At 40.5% G+C, this 19,547-nt stretch overlaps 1 protein-coding gene across 1 annotated transcript in view; it reads right to left on the bottom strand.

Moving 5' to 3' along the window:
* The window catches only part of si:ch211-186j3.6 (neural-cadherin), a 286,707-nt gene that overhangs the window by 26,286 nt on the left and 240,874 nt on the right, over nt 1–19,547 (bottom strand). The window contains 2 exon segments of the mRNA XM_035162307.2: nt 3,619–3,799; nt 10,834–11,098. Of these exon segments, the coding sequence (XP_035018198.2) occupies nt 3,619–3,799; nt 10,834–11,098 (446 nt within the window).

Genomic DNA, 19,547 nt, shown 5'->3' with positions numbered 1-19,547 from the left:
AGGTTTGTGGCTGCTTGCTTGGAGTTTGCCAAATGATATTCAGTAGAAATTTAAAACCTGTGCAGGGGTTTTTATAAAGTTACCTGTAACCCAATAGAATAAATGTGTTGCCTCCACTAAGGAGGATATGTTTTCATCAGCATATGATTAATAGTTAGCAGGATAGAGGAATAACAGCTGCACACATTTCCATGAAATTTGTGGAGGGATGGGACATGGCCCAAGGAAGAATCCATTAAATGTTGGAGCAGATCTGAATAATTGGAGAGCCCACAATTTATTTTTGCTTACTTTGCAGTGAATAATTAATTCAATCACGGTGCACATGTCCAAGTATGAAGGTGGCTCTCACATGCAACAGAGTCCGAGTAACAGGCATTTAGACTCAGGAGTGACAGAGAAGCTCTTACATTAGAGAGAGAACTGATTGCATGCACTCAAACAAACACAAATAAAGACAACCAGCTTGGCGAAGGTAACTTAAAGTCTGACTGTCTATGTGGATGGGAAAAACGTTATGAGTGATAGCACAAGCATGCGTCACACTGCGCTGCACACAGCTATACAATGCAGCGATGGAGCAAAACCCAAAGTTAGGGATCTCTTATGTTATTTTGAGAAGGGTGAAATATTTTTTTTTCATAATCATATCAAATTGTGGCAGAACAAATTAGATGGTGGGCCGCCACAGTGTGGATAATCAATGGGAAGCACTCCTTTGACATGGCTTGCTAAACAACTGTTGGTCTGGCTTTTTTAGTAAACAAAAATAACAAAACCAAATAAATCAATAACAAAAATAACAATGACAAATTAATGTTTTTTGTGTGTTAATTTGATCCCTTGGTAGAAGTGTTATTCACACTATGTATGACATTATTAGACAATTTGACTACTATGTGAAAATACTTGGGTTTAGAGGACTCACTAAAACAATTACTACTCTTATCATCCTTCAGAGTTCAGGTCAAGTTTTGAAAACAAGCAGGGAGAAGATGGAGAGTGTTCATGTTTATATTGAGTGGTAGGTATGTGTCTGCCGGACAGGGGCTAAATTACTGAAGCAAGGTGAGAGAGCCCTACAAACCAAGAAATGGTGGAGCACAGAGCGAGAGTGAGAGCCATTGTGAAAAACTAAATGAATAGATAGGTTGGTGGATAGATGATGTGGGTGAGTGGATCAGAGGAGTGGGAGAAAAGGGAAAGGAAAGATACAAAGCCAGGAGGCTGCACAGACTCAATGCAGGCTGATGTTTCCAGTGGCAGAAAAAAATTGCTGAGATTAGTGTATGTGGCTAAGAGCACTCAATGTTTGATTCAGTGTGTGCCACAGGAGAGGGTTGTTAGTTTGCTGCAGCTTTTCACTGGACGACATTTCCCATTTCCCACTGACAAACAAACCCAGGAATACAGAAAGTCATTCGGCAGTGCATGTAAAATGTTGATCTAGCAAAAGTGTGAATCCCATCAGGTTCAGAGGGCTGGGAAAATAATTTATTTTCACCTCCAACGTTTTAGGTGTTTAGCTCGGTGACTGAGCAGGTGAGGTTCACTGCAGTATTCCTTTGCACAATTGCAAGGAAGACACGGCTGCCTGCAGAACCCACTGCCTCTCATGGGGTTTTAACTATTGACAGTCCCTCAGAGGCCAACTTTCGACTGACAGCAACAAAACAAAACAAGTGTCAAAAGTTGATCCTGGCTCAACCTTTTCTTCCCTTTCAGCAGAAAAAGCGGTGCACTGCATTAGCCTTACAAATACTGTGTTTACCTCACACTGGGACAGTGAAGAAAGAAGAGTACGGTTGTTTTTATGACCTGCCAATCCCCTTAAAGAGAACAAACTACAGTCCGTAGCCTTCCCACTGAGTTCTCTCCATTGGATTAACTCCTGTCACTACTAACATGTAGCAACATGCACACCAGCTCACCGAGCTTAAAATGAATGTACAAAGTCAGTGATGCACTGAATGACTTTGACACTAGTAGTGTTACTGATACACTTGCTATTTTTCAAAGACAAGAAATCATGTCCAAAAGAAAACATAACAGACATAATATGTGATGACCTGCAACCAGTGTTCCACAGATTGTCTGGCAGTCACCTCACACTTTTTGTCATTTCAGCCTGTGGTGTCCAATCAAGAACCGGATCAGTAACAAAGAAATTAATTAAGGCTTTTTATGTTTGTGGACATTACAAACACAAAGTCTATATTGATTTCTTGTGAACGAAAAGGCCTGAAAACAGGTTAAACTGGTTACCTGACAAAAACAACGTTTTTGCCTGACAGTAAGAAAAAGAGTAGACTAAATCTAGAAAAAAAAAAAGACCTTGAGATAAGTTGAAAGAGAAGTAGCTGCAGTCAATGTAGGATTTCAATCCATCTTGTATCTAGGCTGATAATCCTTAAATTTTGGAAATGGGATCCAGCAGAGATCCAAGACAGATTCCTCTGAGCCGCTCACGCAATCTGTAATCACCAGAAAAAAAGTTTCATGGTGTAGTGCAGTGATTTACTGCCAGACTTCTCTAAAGTTGAAGGACTTGCCAAAGACAGGCTAAAAAATAACGGTCCAAACTGAGGCAGCACAGGTTGAGATATTTTGACTTTTATTCCCCAAACTGGACTTTAAAAATGCCAGATCCTACGCTTCCCATAATGCAGCTCCATAGCAAAATTGGACTAGACCTGGTAAAATACCCATGGCATAAAAAACTCATCCCCAGTTTTAATGCAGGCTTCTTGTCCAGCCAAGAAGAGGCCAAGAGACTTTTCACATGTGTCATTATTTTGCCTTTCAATGTGTTTTTGTGGTGTAATCTGATTCCATTTGATCTCATATTGTATCTCTACGGGAAGATCTAGGTTAAGTGAAGAATAAAAAATGGGAAAATGTCCCAATGAGGGCGAACACAGTTTTTTTCTCTCACAGTTGAATCAGTGAAGCATTTTAACTTTTTCCATTTTCTTGCTTTAATTAGTGAACATTGTCACGACCCTGTCTCTCACAGTGAACCCACGAATACAGCGTCACGTTGGTCTTATCATTTCACAGTGAAAGGAAATTCTCATAACAGCACTCTTGTTTTATTATTTGTTTTGCGTATATTTAATATGAAAGAAAGCTGAAAATAAATGGTGTGGGCTGGTCAGATTATTCTTATGGTTGTATTAAGGTTTTTAAAATAATTCTTCGATATTCACATAATTAAACAATAATTTATATAATAATAATTCATTGAATTGGTTGCTATGTGAAAGTGCATGGACCTCTGGCTCTATAAAACGGATGCCTTGATGCCTAGCAAATAAAGGTTAAGTGATGCTCTTTCTTCTATAACTTTCCAACATTCTCAAGCAGGTCAGGGTTGATTTATTTTAAAACAAATCCATGTGAGTATGAACAAAAATAATACCAAGGTCAAAAGCTGGAAAATGGCTTCAGAGGAAGCGTGAGTTGGGTTAAATGTATGTGTCCTCATGCCTTTGCGTCAAACTGATGAGTGTGTACGTGGGGCAGCCAAGTGTGAAAGTGTGGTTGCATCGAGTGTAAGGGGTCGTGTGTGTGTGTGTGTGTGTGTGTGTGTGTGTGTGTGTGTGTGTGTGTTTGTACCTGCATTCGTGCACTCTCCACAAGTCGACGCAGGTGAACGGGGCGCTACACTGGTTCCTTTTGCAGGAGTCAGACGAGCACCCGAGGGAGAGGCCCTGCACGCTGACCTGGGAAACCCCATCTCGCGGCTGGCTGTCCATTGGCATATAGCGACCATTGAGGCGTAGGTCCCTCATGCAGCCTGCAGCAGGAAAAATGGAAAACAGAGCTCAGTGGAACAAGAAACACACTGTTATCTACATTCACCAACACAGACACACAATGTAATTATACTGAGCCTGGTGTACCTGTGAGCTAACACTTGCTGCATAAATCCAATGTTGTTTTTAAGACCCAGACTGCTCTGTCACAGTCAGTGCTTTCCAAGGTTGGCTAAATATATTTTAGTGGATGCAGTGTTATATTGATCTCCATGTTGTGAGGTGTTTATTACAGCATCTTAAAAATGCCATTTAGGCTGTTTGTAAAAAAACATCAGAGAACACAGAAGGCAAAGACTTGCACACATGTGGGACTTCACATGATGTGCTCCGTGGTGTTTGGACAGCTGTGCTGTTTACAAAGGTCACTGCCTCTCTGGGGTACATGACTGAGACACTTACCAACACATCTGGAAGACTGTCTGCAAAATGCTGCACACACAGTAACCAGCAGAATACAATGAAATCATTTCCATAGGTTTTTGTAATTTCTGTAGCCAAACTTCAAACTGAGATCCGGGAACATGGTAACATTGCTAAAAAGAAGAATGAGCAGTTGGATGCAGATTAGTCAAATAACTTTGAAACGTAGCACCTAGCACTACCTGAGACTTACTAACCAAACTGTTCATCAGAACATATACATAGACAGAGTTCCTGGTTCACCTTTACACATCGGAACTAGCCACAGTTCAGTCATTGGATCATTAATCAATAGAACACAATATTATGTGAAGGTAGAATACGGTTTGCTCGATCTCTCCCCTCAGGGTCGCCCCTGTAAGGATTAACAGGATAGATAATGGACGGATGGATGTAGAATACTGCATAAAGAAACACAGATAGTTTGTGTCTACTCTCTGACTTTGTTCAGTGTATCACAGAGTGGGGAGCCACACTAACACATTACGACCAGTAGAATGATAATGTTTTTAATGACGACTTTGTCCTGGTTATCATTTAATTGTCTCTTGCAGTTATAATTGTTTTTCTATTGTTGCTTCTATTGTAGCCTATTGTTTTACGTTTTACTTTAATTTAATAAAAAGAACAATCTGTTTTACATTGAAAAATTACACATGAAGACACTAATCTAATGTCAATACCAACATGAAATGTCAATGTGCTTTCCTACCGACAGGTCTCACTGCAGAGCAGAGCTCCTCAGATCGGTTTCCTGGAGGCTGGGGTAACGTTTGAAGGTCTGCAATTACTCATCATGTCTACCTCAGTGTAGTGGATGTTGCTCAAGTGTTTCCATGGAGCGACGGAGCCACGAGTGTCAGAGGTCATGTATTTCTACTGTCTCACATCTGCCTCCTTTGAAACAAAATACTTTTAAATTCCATTTAAAAAAAACATGCATTGTCTTTTACTGCCCGAGGCACAGTCGGATACACCTCTCCCAGTGGAACTCCAGGGAGCTCTCTCTCCCTCTCTCTCTCTTCCTGTCTCTCTCTCTTTCTATCAGTCTCTCTCCGTGGTTCTGACCTCCTCTTCTCTCTGTTATCACACAGCGTTTTGCCTCGTTCCAGTTTCTGTACATCCTCATTCAGACTACTTTCCTGGGTGAGTCTTTTCGACTGCATGAATCATCATTTAGGTTCATGTGCAGTCCCTCCTCGCTCTGTCTCTTTTACACCTGGGCTGAACGTTCACTCAATACTGTACGTTATGACTCATCCTCCGACCTACATTAAACCAAGTCAGTTTTGGGGAATTCATTCTTTCAGACTGCCTGTCATTTGTAGCCGAGCCTCAGAAGAATCAGCGTGTGCCCATTGTGTGGGTTTAGTCATGAGAGAGAAAGTGGAGTTGGCATTGTTCCACCCAGCAATTTTTAGATAAAAAGTCTGACATTCCGGGAAATAATCTCATTTACTTCCCTGCTGGAGTTAGATGAGAATATCGATATCTAATGTCTGCAGAGCAAAGACGAAGCTCTGTGGAAAAAAACAACGCGGATTACTAGTGGTTTTACCTGTGGGGTTATACTGTATTACAGGCGATGGGCGAGGTCACACATAGACAAGTAAAGGTGAATGTCTCAGGTAAAAAATCACCAAAGCTTGAACTCCAAGCTAAGCTCCACTGCGGATTTGCTTCATCACGGGAAGTGAATGTTTTATTCACCCCCCTCGCTCAGACAGAAGTGAACAGGAGGGGAAGTTTTGCCACTGCTACATTTGCGTATGTGCCCAAGTAGCTCTACTAACCGGCGACTGAACAGACAGATAAGAGAGTGGTGGTCTTCAGGTTAAACTTTCAGCACCATAGAAAACATATAGAAAGCACATTTATGAAAATGTCAAGCTCGAACATGGCCAAGACAAAAGTAACAACAGGAAAATGCACTCTTGACAACTGTATAGAAGAGTAGCACCTCAAGCAATTGTGTGTGAACTGAGTTGTCTACTTCTGCAGCAGAGGTCGGCAACTGCTGGCCCACAGGTAAAAACCGGCCCACCAGCAATAACATCCAACTCTCCAGATCATTTTGATAATCTGATTATTGTTATTGCATCATATTGGACTGACACAGACAGAAGTGTCATGAGTGCTGATCACTTCCCTCTTTAGCAATTTGTCTAAGAAGTAAAATCACAACGTGGTTTGGTTTGCTTTGTAGTCACAGAGCTGGACTTTGAACTTTGACTTTGAAGGTTAGTATAGATATTGCAGCGCAAAACAAATGGTTCCTGTCAAACAACAAAAAGTTCCTGTCAAAAAATAAAAAGCATTAGCTGCTTATTATTATGTTCTAAAGAAGCCCAGTGGCTGTCAAAAAATGATTCATTTCTAATATATGATATATTCATTTTGATGAAAAGTTTTCAAAAACTTGAATGGAAAGCATCAAAAACTGTTCAAGTAATACCGTACAATTATGCATCGTTTTTGCTTGTTTTTAATGGATACAATATATCTGTGTGTTATATCTGCAAGTTTTGAAAAAAGTTCTGGTTTTGAATCTTTGACAAAAGCTGGTAACACACTCTGATTCACAGACTTTTTGATCCACAAGCCTTTTCATTGGAGGTCAGCTTCATTCTGAGCCTCAAAGAGTTGTTGTCAGAGAAGCCTTTCCACACACCAGGTGTTAAGAGCAGCAAATGTGAAGGTCTTTGTTATTTGTCGGCTGGCATGCCGGCTGAACCCCAAGCTCTCCGCAGCACTACCTTGTGTCAGTGTAGTTCATCAGGCTTTGCATTCACATTCAGCAGCTGTCAAGTACGTCTGCACGGGAACAGCTGGAGGAGCAAGAGGCTGAAGGACAACTTGTTAAATGAACAATAAGTTAAAATTGGCTTTTTTTGACGTCCTACAGCACAAAGTGAAACCACAGCCTCAGCGATCTCTTGGGCTAGTGCTGATATTTCCTCTTACCTCCTCAAGCTGGATTTTCAGGAATTGCAATCTGATTCAGCAGATGTAGACAGCTGCTTGACTGTTACATCCTGTTTCCGTCTACTCTCCCTTCTGCTTTCAATGAGAAACCTTTTTTTAAAAATGTGCTCTGATCATCTCATCAATTTTTCGTCAACAGTTGTGGCATTATGTTCACACTGAATATTCCTCTTGTAGAGATTTTCAGTAGTAAGTATTTCGGATGGCTGCTTATTTACACATCTGTTCTTTTTCTCACCTCTTACCTGTTAGTTCTGTTCTCTACGAGTGATAATTACATTCAGATGAGCGAATTGGGGGGTGAGGCTGGGGGAGCCCATTTACGAAGTGTTTTTCACAGAAAAGAAAACAGATTGTTCTACTCTTAGGAATTCGACACTTTTAAATGCTCTTTCTGTAGCAGTTTGACTTTTCTTACAGAAAGCAGAGGTTTGTTGTCTAGAAAAAAAAGGAAAACACTTGACGACACCTGTGATATGTCACTGACCATATGTATCTTTGTAGAGTACGTGGAAAACTGAGGCTCAGGAGTTAGAGTCCGTCGACCACTAACCAGAATGTCAGTAGTTCCCAGGCTGCCCCATTCTGCATGCCAAAGTGTCCTTGGGCCAAATATTGAATCAAATTGACCCTGACTGCTGTGCCGGCAGTGTTAGAGTGATGTGTGACAGATAAAGTGCTGCGCATAGATGTACTGTATAAATGTGCGTGTGACTGGGTGAATTGCAAACTGTGCTGTAAAGAGCTTTGTGTGCTATTTAAATACAGACCATTTATTATGCTTTTTTAATGAATTTTCGATTAATGTCTCCAAAGTGTCGAGAAAACGGTCTTTCCATCAGATCAGCAGCACACAAGTCACGTTTCATTCACGTGTCTCTGCTGACTCCTACATGAAGGGCTGCGTTACCTCAAACCGATATAAAAGTGTCAATGACCCACAAAGACTGCGACGCTCGGGGGTTAAAGCAGGCGGGAGAAGTGGCTTTGTCACAAAATGTCACTGAAGTGAGAACAAGCTGAGTTCCTTTGCTGGCTTCAGTGCTTGTAGACATCTCTTTGCTTTCCAATACAAAAATACTGTTTTAACTTTGGGAAATGTCCGAATAGTGTTGTCTTCCCAAAAAGGACTGCAGAGAAAATCCTTCTGTTCAAGCAGTGAAGCAAGTCAACAAAATGTTACACTTCAATGTGTGTTTTGAGTTGTTGAACAAGTCACCACCTGGAGGGTTTCAAACCAACTATTTGGGACGTCTCTACATCATGACATTTATATATATACATTTAAAAAGGTAAACATCCTTAAATCAAAGTTGGGCAGCGACTAATCAAAAGTTTAGTTTAGAAAATGTAGCTGAATAAAACTGGTTTATCGTTTATGTATGGGGAGGAAGGCATGTCTTAGCCCCGCCTCCCAGGACTATGTTCGAAAGGCATTTATTGAATTTAAGGGAGAGACACCTAAACGTACACATGCAGCTCTTCAGTCCCTCTGCAGTGGCTCCCTGTACATTGTTGTGCATGAATGCCGTTCATTGAACGCGTTCATATTTTTCGTGAACGATGATCTGAACGAATTAGTTCATATGATGAACGTGAACGTGAGTGACGTTCACTCCAGCGAGTTTTCTAAATCATCACGGGGTCACAGCTGCTCAGTGATCAGAGCAGAAGCTGCAGTTGGTTTGTACCGAGCTGGAGTTTCTGTGTCCTCCTCCACTCTGCTGTCACTTGAACTAATAAACACTCCTCACTAGTTATCAGGACCTGATCAGCACATGAAGTAACTTAGTGTTTGTTTGATTCGCTCCAGAGTTTATGAGGCTGCATTTAACATCATGAAAAATTACTCATCAACATGTTGTGCTCAGTACAACATGAGACGCTCAGTCAGGACTCAGTGTTAAAGTGAGTGGAGCGACACGCAGACATGATCCGACACCATCGATTCAGAACCAAACACATGATCGTACGTTTGTCACCTAAATCATCCCAATAAAAAATAGAACAAATGAACGAGTGAACTAGTTCATTTTAAGTGTGAACTGGCACAACACTGAGTATACTGTATTACTATATATAAAACTTTAGAAGCTGTGTTATCAATTATGTTTTGCGACTCCAGACAAATGTTATTTGGTGGAAGAGGGGGCAAAATGGCTCTTTTGATAGTAAAAGGTTGCCGACCCCTGGTCTATGTATTAAATTACAGTGTTTTTTCTCCATAGTAAATTTAATCAAAACTGATAATTAGATAAGATACGGCTGTTGCACAAAAAGAGAAACAATATATAATAATAATTGGATGCCATTAATGCTGGTAGTGCAAATTGTATTTCTTATTTCTAATAGTTCTTAAAAGTCCCAACAATCCCCTTGATTGTTCTCATCCTGATGCTTTTGCAAAGGACCATTTTTGAGTGATTAAGTACAAAAGAGTGGGGGCTGTTTAGGACCCCCAAAAGAAATCTGTATTCACTTGGCTTAGCATTCTGGAGAGACATCTTTACGTGGCTCAGGCAAGTGAATGCTTGCAGGGATGAATAATTAAGAGGGAAAGATTTTCCACACAGAATGGGAGAATGTGTTATGGCACAGGAGAGTATAAATATTCTTGGAAAAAAAACTTGCATTGGAGAACAGATGGATCATAAAACGGCAAAATCGCACCGAGGAGTGTTTGGTAGACATCATCCAAACATCATTCAGGCTGCAATGAATGTGGATGTCCTCCAACTTAAAGAGCTGTCGAGGGCTCGTGTGTCTGCCCTTAGATACAACCCAGAGGTGGGAGCCGGCGCTGGACATATAAGAGCCTGGTCGTCATGGTGAGAATGATGCTCAGCTCAGGTTGTAGTACGTCACATTTTGATTAGGTCCAGGCAAAAAAAACTGCTTGACAACAAAGAGGATGTGATGTGTGCGATGTGTCAAAGGGCAAAATGAAAAGGCTGGTGTGTCGTTCCGGGCATGAGAGACAATAACAAGAATTCCTCCTGAAAAGTGCTTCCAGAAATTGACTGTTTTATGAGGATTCTGACATTTTGTATGTGTTGGCTCATTCACTCTAATACATTTTCTTTATTATTAGCGCCACACACCCAGCATCTTCCCCACAGCTGGGTGGGAATGTGTGTGTGTGTGTGAGGATAGGGTGACATGAACCCAAAAATAAAAATAGAAAATTGTCCAATTTGGATGGAAAAAATATGTATGTATACACGTGTGCAGAACAACTACCATCAGTTTATCTCTTACTATTTGTTTGTATCATACAATGAACAATATATGATGCTTTAAGACTCTGATTAACATCTATTTATTATATTCAATCGTTACAAACTCTTGGGCACTTGTCTATGTCTCTTGCTACTATGTAACAACACAAATTGATGGTCTATGCTCTCTGATAGCTGATTCCCTCTCAGGATGTTACAACTTGTCTAAATTAAACAGAATATTTTCTTTGTCTGGTCCCTCTAGAACGACACACAGAAATGTGTTCCTATCCTATTGGCAGGGCGACATCTGTCTGTGCCTTCTCAAGCTGTAGCAACTCCTAGCTGAATCACTGGTTCAGTTAAAGACAGGACTTTTAGTCACTTACCCTGGAAGCTTTTGTTGACCGCGGATGGGAAGTTATTGCCCAGAATCACCACACTGGGGTCAATAATGATTTCTCGGCTCCGGCCTTGCGATCCCGTGACCTCCCGCTGCCCTCCACCCCCGTCCAGTTTCAGCGTCATCTCGTTGTCATGCCGATCTAGGAGGACCTCGTGCCATTCCCCATTGTCCAGCCGATACGTGGGCAGGGTTACGTTGTAGTCTCCATCACCGAGGTTGTAGAAAATACACAAGAGGCCCTGGAAGATCTGTAATGGGAGAAGAGGACGTTTTGTAAGAGGCTTAGAAGCTCAGTCAAACCTTGATCTCAGAGGTTTGATCTGAAATTGAAAAAAGTTTATTTTGTGAGTCAACTTTCCAGCCGTGACTGCTACATATTGAGGCATTGTTGTTGGTTATCGAGAATAAATGTCAACACAGAAAAGAAATGCACATAAGCCTGATGCACAATAAACTGGTAGCAACAAGTCTTCAGTGTATTCATAGTTCCGTCAGTCGACATTTATTGAGACAGCTCTGTATGGAAGCTTTTCCTCTTAGTGCTGTATGAAAGGATCAAGCGGTTGTTTTGCACATTTGAACATTTGCTAATAACATTTTTTCCATCATCTTTAAAGTGCAGAGAGAAAACTAAAAAGCCTGCGACCATTAAGACTGAGAAAAACATAACATTTTCTCTTCTGATTCATTCTTAGCCTTTTCCCCACTGTCAGGTGAATAACTCTGATTCCCTTCGTTGCAGTCTCAAAGGGCAACAGGCCTGTTTGTCAAAGTTCAACAGTTAACACAGTTTATGTTGTTATTTTTCCATCTGGTACAATGTCAGTGGTGACTGTATTTAAGTGGCGCTTAGAGTAAGTTCAATCAAGAAGACTTCCTCTATGTCTGTGGTTCATTCATAAATCTTTATCGCTCTCCCTGGTAATCCAATCAGATTTTGCCACGATCTCAATCAGCCAATAATGTCGTCAAACTTTAAATCTGTTTTTTTTTTTTTACGTAGCTGAGTTCGAGAGATTGTGCCACAAAATGAAGCAACAGGTTCTAAATTTAGCAAACAGCTCACAGCTTATTAATACAGAACTTCAGGTGTTATCAGTGTCCCATTGTCACAATGTTGTTCAAGTGTAAACCTCAAAATCCTTACATCAAACAGAATTAGTCATACATTTCCATAGTAAATACAGGCCTGGCAGTTGACCAAAGTAAACCTGTAAGCCAAATCTGGCTCAGCTAAGACGGCTCCACTAGCTCTGCTACATGTGTTCTATCACTGACCACTGAAGAAAACTGGGGACTTAATGTGAATAACCATTTTTCCATAGATCTTGACATAAAGTTTACTGTGATAATCGGAACATAAACAGACATGTTACTGCAGTTGATCTTCATTTAGCTCAACAGAAGAAAGGACCAGACCTGTCTCCCAGCAGAGTGGATCTGAATAGTACCTGGGTTTAAAACAATATGGAAACAGCAAGGTCTCTACAGGAACAGGATTTCTTGGGATAATCCACAAACCTCCCTGTAAAAAGGTTTTCATCGAGGACAGTTTTCTTCTGCCATCTGTCTACCTCAAGATGCAGCCTCAAACAGACCTAATGACATTCTGTCTCTTTGTTTAGGGACGGTGGCAGAAGTCCTCACAGCACAGATCTCACAACCTTAGCAAATTAGATCAAAACTATCTGCATGGTGAGATACCATTACCTCTGTGGTTAAAGAGGGGGATACATTGAACTGATCCCAGTCCAAGTCTCAGGATTTAAAACAAATGAGAATCAGAAGAAAGAAAAGCGTTCAGGTGGTTGGTGAAAGACTGGATCAATAGGCCTATTTGGCCAATAAGCCAGATCGACTCCCTATAGGGTCACAAACACGGGGAAAATGAAAAAGTCTCACATTGTGAACTGCCACTCACTCACACACACACACACACACACACACACACACACACACACACACACACACACACACACACACACACACACACACACACACACACACACACACACACACACAAACATTCATGCCCTCACATATTCTTGTGAAAATCCCACAACTAAATGCTGAACACAAATTGTTAAAAGCAAGTCTCACACACACACACACACACACCCACCCACCTGCAGACCAGAGTTTTGTACACTAAGCAGAGATGACATCTTTTACATAATATGCTATGGGGAAAACCTAGTTGTCATTTGTGTTGTTGCTACGAGCCTTGTACTTGTCCTGCTGTCAGTGTCACAGACACACACACGCATGCAAAGAGTGACTGAAGAAGCACAACCTGTTGATGAAAATTGTGACAATTGGGAGAAGACGGTAAGGGAAATTCATCGATGACAACTAGGGAGAAGAAAAACTCATATGTACAAAACAGGTTTCTTCCCCCCACACTCAGATCTCAAGGATGAAAACGGTTCCATTTTGGCTCGGCAAGTGATGTCTATCACAGAGCAGTTTTCATTTAAAACAAATCCAGCAGTATGTGTGTGTGTGTGAGAGATGGGAATGGGGGGGTGGAGTGATCAAGTTTGAGAGAATAAGTCCGAAGGCCATTTTGAGAGGAATAGGGTGGTGGGTTCTTCATCCTCATTTCAATTTCAAACTGTTTCCTCCAAGTGTCCCACTGAGCATAATTTTCTCCTCTCCACCATGTAAACAGGCGACTGAGACGAGAGCGGCAGAGAAACAGAGACAGTGAGATGGGGAGGAGAAGTGGGTATGACTACCATTAGTGCTCCCACTACTTCTCAACATAATGAGGACACAACAATGTTTTTGGTCAACAACAAAATGAAAACTGAAAAAAGACAATCACATCAACGTTCGTCCATAACTCTGCTGCATCGATCCCCGCTCCATTTTCTCTGATATAAACTAGGCTTCATTAAATTATTTGTAATAGTCAACAGAATGCAATGCATTTTTGTTAGTTATCTTCTCTTTTAATGCCTAATTTAAATTTTGTTTACATTTTTTATGGGTCAAATTTGGCCTGGTAGTAACTATGTTTTTTTTATTTTGAGAAATAACATAGTAAATGTTGCCAATGCATCATGATCAACAAAAAAAGCAAAACTATTGTTCCAAAATTCTATAATTAATAATAATAATAATAATAAATGAAACATTATTATTATTATTATTAATTATATAATTTTTACAACAATGTTTCCTGCCAAGAAAGTTTACTGACTTGAATTTAATTGTTTGTATATATACTGTATACAGTGTATATGGTTATGTATGAATCATAATTATCTCTGTAGATTTAACATTTTACTAAAAGTGCTGGCTAATGAATTATAACACAGGTCAAACAACAACAACCCACTGGACAGCTCCAGGTTTGTTTTTTTGAAGCCCTGTGCTCATTTCAAGGCTCTGTGATGAAGTATGAATCATATTTCAAATCCACTGGGGCCAGTGCTTTTTAACCAGGCGCACTCACAGCCACCTGATTTTACCCCCAATTAAAGCTGAGCGGAGCGCAGCAATTTGGCTCCTGCTTCACTCCCCGGGTGGTGCGTGAGTGAACGTGTTCCACGGTGTGTGAGGCGGTGGGAGCCTTTGCAGAAGAGCCTCACACACTAGGTGTAATTTGAAGGTGTGTGACTCCATGTTTGAGTGAACAGTCCCACCACAGGGACAGTCTCATTTCCCCAGAAGCTTCCCTGCAACAGGCTGCTCTCCATGCAGCAGCATCTCGGTATCACAGACGTGCAGAAAATGTGTTAATTGGCCTTCTTCTCATGATTAAATTATCTTGTACAATTTCATATATTACTATTTAGTTAATTTTAGTTTAGTTAAACCATTGTGCAATGTCCACATCACAAGGGCTTTCTTTCCCACCTCCAGATATCTGCTCTGCAGCGAGCTGCTTTAGAGTCTAGATATTGATTTGGTCATAAAGATAAATAAATAAATAAAACCATTTGCTGCTGGGCAAATGGCATCACTTTGAATTCTTACCAGCCTAAAGGCAGATGAGCATAATTTATGTTAAATGCTCTGTGCAAACAGCCGCAGCTCCAGCCTGGTGTCGATCCGAGTGTTTGTTCAAGGAAGGTTTCTCATAATTTAAGAATAAATTCACTAAATTTCTGAGGTTGCTGGAAAGACCTATGCAATCTGGTGCCACGCAAAACAGAAAAATACAATATTCCATGAATTAGATCATTTTAAATGAAAGTAAATGGTAAAGTAAAGGTCATTTATCATATGAAAAAAGTATTCTCCTTATTGTGTGAAACGTGTTCTAGCCTGTACGCAGATTATACATCTCGTTAGTTTTGTCATACCTCAAAATACTTGTCATCCTACAGTCAAGGCAATCTGCCTTGTAAAATAAATGAGCCGAACAGTGAGGGGCCCTGTGGAGTTTCCTTGTAAACAAACAATAAATTATCTTTTAATTCAGTGTTACTCACCAAAATGCAGTGAGAGTAATGAGCTGCACGTTGTTCCTAATCAAATATCTACAAAGCAGATTTTTGAATCCCGTACTCTTTATATTAATGTTCACTGCAATGATCAGTGGAACAGTGTGACACATGTGACTTTACACAATTTCCCCCTGGGATCAATAAAGTATTTTTGATTCTGATTCTGATTCTGATTCCCTTTAACCAAACATTAACACACTTTAGCTCCAGATCTTCCACCTGAGATATGGGTGATGTAATCCAATTAAAATATTCTACCATAGAGTTTTCTTTTGACACAATTCAATGATATGCACTGAGGTCAAGGCCAGTGCTGCTGTTACACTGGACTGCTTTATATTAAGGTGTTTTGGGGGTTTTATATTCAGGTGTTCACATTATTGAGCCTTTATGATGAATGTTTAGTGTTTTCTTCAGTGTTTTCCTCACTATCAACAATCCTTACCAGCATCAGAAGCCTGCAGAAGAAACTGCCAGCAGCACAATCTAACCCACTCAGAGCTCCAGTCCACATATGTGTTGTCTCAGTGGCCTCTGAACTGTTAAACCTTTAAGCGGGCAGACATCTGCCATATAGCATAGCCTACGGCATAGCTACAGCAGCTACAGCACGTGGCTGCACTGTGGGTAAGTCATAACCCCTTAAAACCTAGCTGCATCAAATTCAGCTAAAGGAAAGCTGAATAAGCACTTAAAGCTGTTGGAGTAGAAACAGGGGGTGTGTAGTGTTTTTTTATTTAAACTACTATAAACTTACAAAAATGGTGTGTACAAATTAATTGACTGGTAGTTAGTCGCTTTGCATGATGACTAAAATATGGTTCTGTCCCACTGTGTGGAAATGAAAGAAGAAAAGCAAGTGTGCCTTCACATAGACTATCAACAATTCAAGGTACTACATGTGCAGCAAAGACTTTTTATTGACTTTTTGTGTATATTTGAAAAGTCACAACAGTGAAGTATAACGTGAGCCTCCATCTCAGTGAGGTATGACACAAATAAAGTCATCACAAGACATGCAGTTTTTCAGATGACCTCATGATTTCAAAACTGGAAACTCAGCGCGGGTCATCTGTATTCTCATTCTTCCACTATCCTCTCCACTGAAGGTTCCAGGAATAATCTAATAATGAAAGTGTTGAAAAATGATCTCCTCTATAGTGTCTAATAATAATCTTCATTCTGGACTGTGATGTATATTATGTAGGTCATCCCCTGCATGTAATATTAGAGCTTATTCATCATAATTAGTTTGTGAAATGTGACACGTGGGTCTACATTAAAGGTGCTGTCAGATTATTCTTTTTACCATATTTGTCCCACATAATATTAAGTAATAAGCATAGTTTGTTTTAACCATGTGCTTGATTGGAGTACATGTTATGATAATAACCTAACATTGTCCTATCCCAGTGTTCCCAGTGTTCAAGTCTGAGGTGAGTCTGAGTTCAGATCTATTGTTGGACGCTGTGTGTTTATGGACTTTTACCAATTTTTTTCCCTTGTGTTTGGTTTTTAGATTTTTATCTCTGTTGTTTGCTCCTTGAGTTAAGATAAGTTTTTTTCTGTTATCGCACATTCAGTTTTTTCCTGTTTTATTTTGTTACCCCTTTGTCTCATTTCTGTGCACTATTATGGTAAATTGTCTGTTTTTAGCACTGTTCTAGTCTTGATGACTTTACAGTAACATTTATTGCCATTCACCCATTCACACATATTCATACAGTGCATCTGGAAGCTGAATTATTATGGCCTGCTAAAAAACTTACAAAAATGTCAGAGTAGAGTTGATGCTTGAGTCTGAGTCATCGGTGCTTAAGTCCTAGAGAAAAATCGGGACTCGAGTCACTCTAATGCCAATGTAGTGTCTTGACAAGAAGGGAAACTGACACATGATCTAAAGAGGGCAGGCAGATGCCAGAAACTCTGAGACGAGATGAACAGCACAAACGCACAACAGTGACATGAAGGAAGAAGAATTGATGCGAGAGGCAATGATGGATAAAACACAACAACACCAAAAGAAAAACCCAAAGAAAACAAACAGACACAAAGATGAGATAATAGAAACTGAAAGAGTGAGGGAAAAACGGTGCAGTTTCACTGAGAGGAGAAGCAATAATGAAGACTCAGACTTGTCAAAGCTCTCATATCTCAGCGACACATCATAAAACTGATTTACTTCCAGTATTTTTCTACCTGACAGGGGCTCCTATTTCCTCACTTCACACTCACTTACTTTCTCTCCATGGGTAAGTCCAACCCATACAATAGACTTCATCGTAATATGCTTTTAGTACAGTTTGAAATGTCGAACCCAGACAAGGGGATGTATACACTCCTTCATTTCAGGTGATTCATGATATTTGTAAACAGCGCCTGTCTTTTCCTCCCAAAAAGAGAGATATAGTGTTAGTAATGCTTAACAACTGTGGCCTGTGAGGCTCGGTGAGCATCACACTTGTGGTTGAAAGATACAAAATTGGCACCCATGGTTGTGTCTTGTTCACCTGACAGTTAGCGCTGCTCTTAAGGTGCTCCTCTGTCAGGGAGCACACAGTGGGAGCTCCAAACACTCACTGTAATGGAAGGAATAACAGCTTGAAACAGGCCCCACGGTCATAGAGCGTGTCAGTGAGTGAGATGAAGAGGGATGCCAACGCTGGACATATGGTGCTCCTCGTGATTTGTTAATGATCGCCGATCGAGGTATGAACACTGCAGCAGATCACCTACTTGAGTTCAATATTTGAGTCAACCAAATGAATTTGTAATTTTGGCTTCCACTGTTGGCGTGCAGAGCGTTAGTGGGAGAGAACACTGTGTTGTTATTTCATTTTAATTCCATTGGCTCTAATAAACAGCAAAGCTGGTGGAATCTGAATCGGGTACAGAGCGTAACAGCACGACTCCATCAGTGTCAGTGCACAGACAAGAACACATCCACAATCACATCAGACATCCCAATAGGACCATCAGAGACATGCAGTGTGAAAGCAGGACCATAGATCGCTGCCAGAGTGCTAGAGTGTTTCTCACACCAATATTATGAGGTAGAAACTATACAATTATGTTGAAATGTTCATTTTCAACATATTGTGTACGGTACATTTAGTTATTTTATCAGTTATGTAAGACAAGATCGCAGACTGTGACATCAGACTGCTCTTGGTACCAGTGGTTTTTAAACTCAATAGCATCACAAACTCTGAACAAATGTTTCCATTGCTATTTTTTCTCTCTTTTTCTGAGCTCTCGTTGAATCTGCTGCACCATCTGACATTTCCTCACACTTTGTTGCTGCTGTAAGTACACACAAGTGACAAAGGTGCAGCCAGCACATGTCAGCTCTCTGAAATGTGTTGAGCCGCCTCCCTTTCATAGATACTGCAATTGTCTGAAACTCTACAGGACAGATTGTTCCAAAGGATGTTTGCTCGTCTTGTACTTTGATCAAGGTCAAACTTGTCCGTCCAAAGTCTGTTATTCTATTCAAATGTGTGTTGAATAGAGATCTAGTGATGAGAGCCACAGGCTGTTTATTTTCATCTATGTCTTACTCATTAAGAGCACTCGTTCAACTGAGCATCTCCACTCATGTATGTAGATAGATTTTCCACATACATACATTGTTCATAGCGCATTGACAGACAATACTTTATATCATCATGTTCAGAAATTGAGCAGTTTTAATATGAGCTGTGCATTTTCCAGGGCAATGTGATTGCTTTTTTTCAGTAAGAAGTAATGTAAAGGATTTATGTTTCAGAGATTACATTACAGTTACTAATCACAGCAACCCTCAGTCACATTTGGGGTTCAGCTCGTTAGTGTTGAGCAGTAACCTCTACCAAAATGAGCAAAACTGTTTCTTATTCAAATTCTCTATATTCTTGGCTGATGTGGCATGTAGTATGTTAACCACAGGTAAGCGTTCACACAGCTCCTCTTATTTTAGACTTTGCGAAAATGTAAGTGTAATTCTAAAGTCAGGACGTTCTGGAGAGCTAGTGCAATCACCAGGTCTAAGGCTGCATCCCCATTACTAGGTTTTTGTTTGAAAATACACAGACTCTGCTACAGAACCCCCTGGCATCCAAACTAGTTTTAGAACCGAGATGTTTTAAAAAGCTGCTTGTTCTGATTAAGTTAAACCCCAGGGCTGTGTTTTGGTGGAGTCTGGTGATGGGCAGAAACAGAGATGCTGATCGGCTCTTTTCCTTCACCACGTAGCCTTTGC

The sequence above is a fragment of the Hippoglossus stenolepis genome, chromosome 1 (genome assembly GCF_022539355.2).
Source record: "Hippoglossus stenolepis isolate QCI-W04-F060 chromosome 1, HSTE1.2, whole genome shotgun sequence".
NCBI classification, from domain to species: Eukaryota; Metazoa; Chordata; class Actinopteri; order Pleuronectiformes; family Pleuronectidae; genus Hippoglossus; species Hippoglossus stenolepis.
Note: the sequence above shows the minus strand (reverse complement) of the source record. Positions and strands in the feature narration are given on the sequence as shown.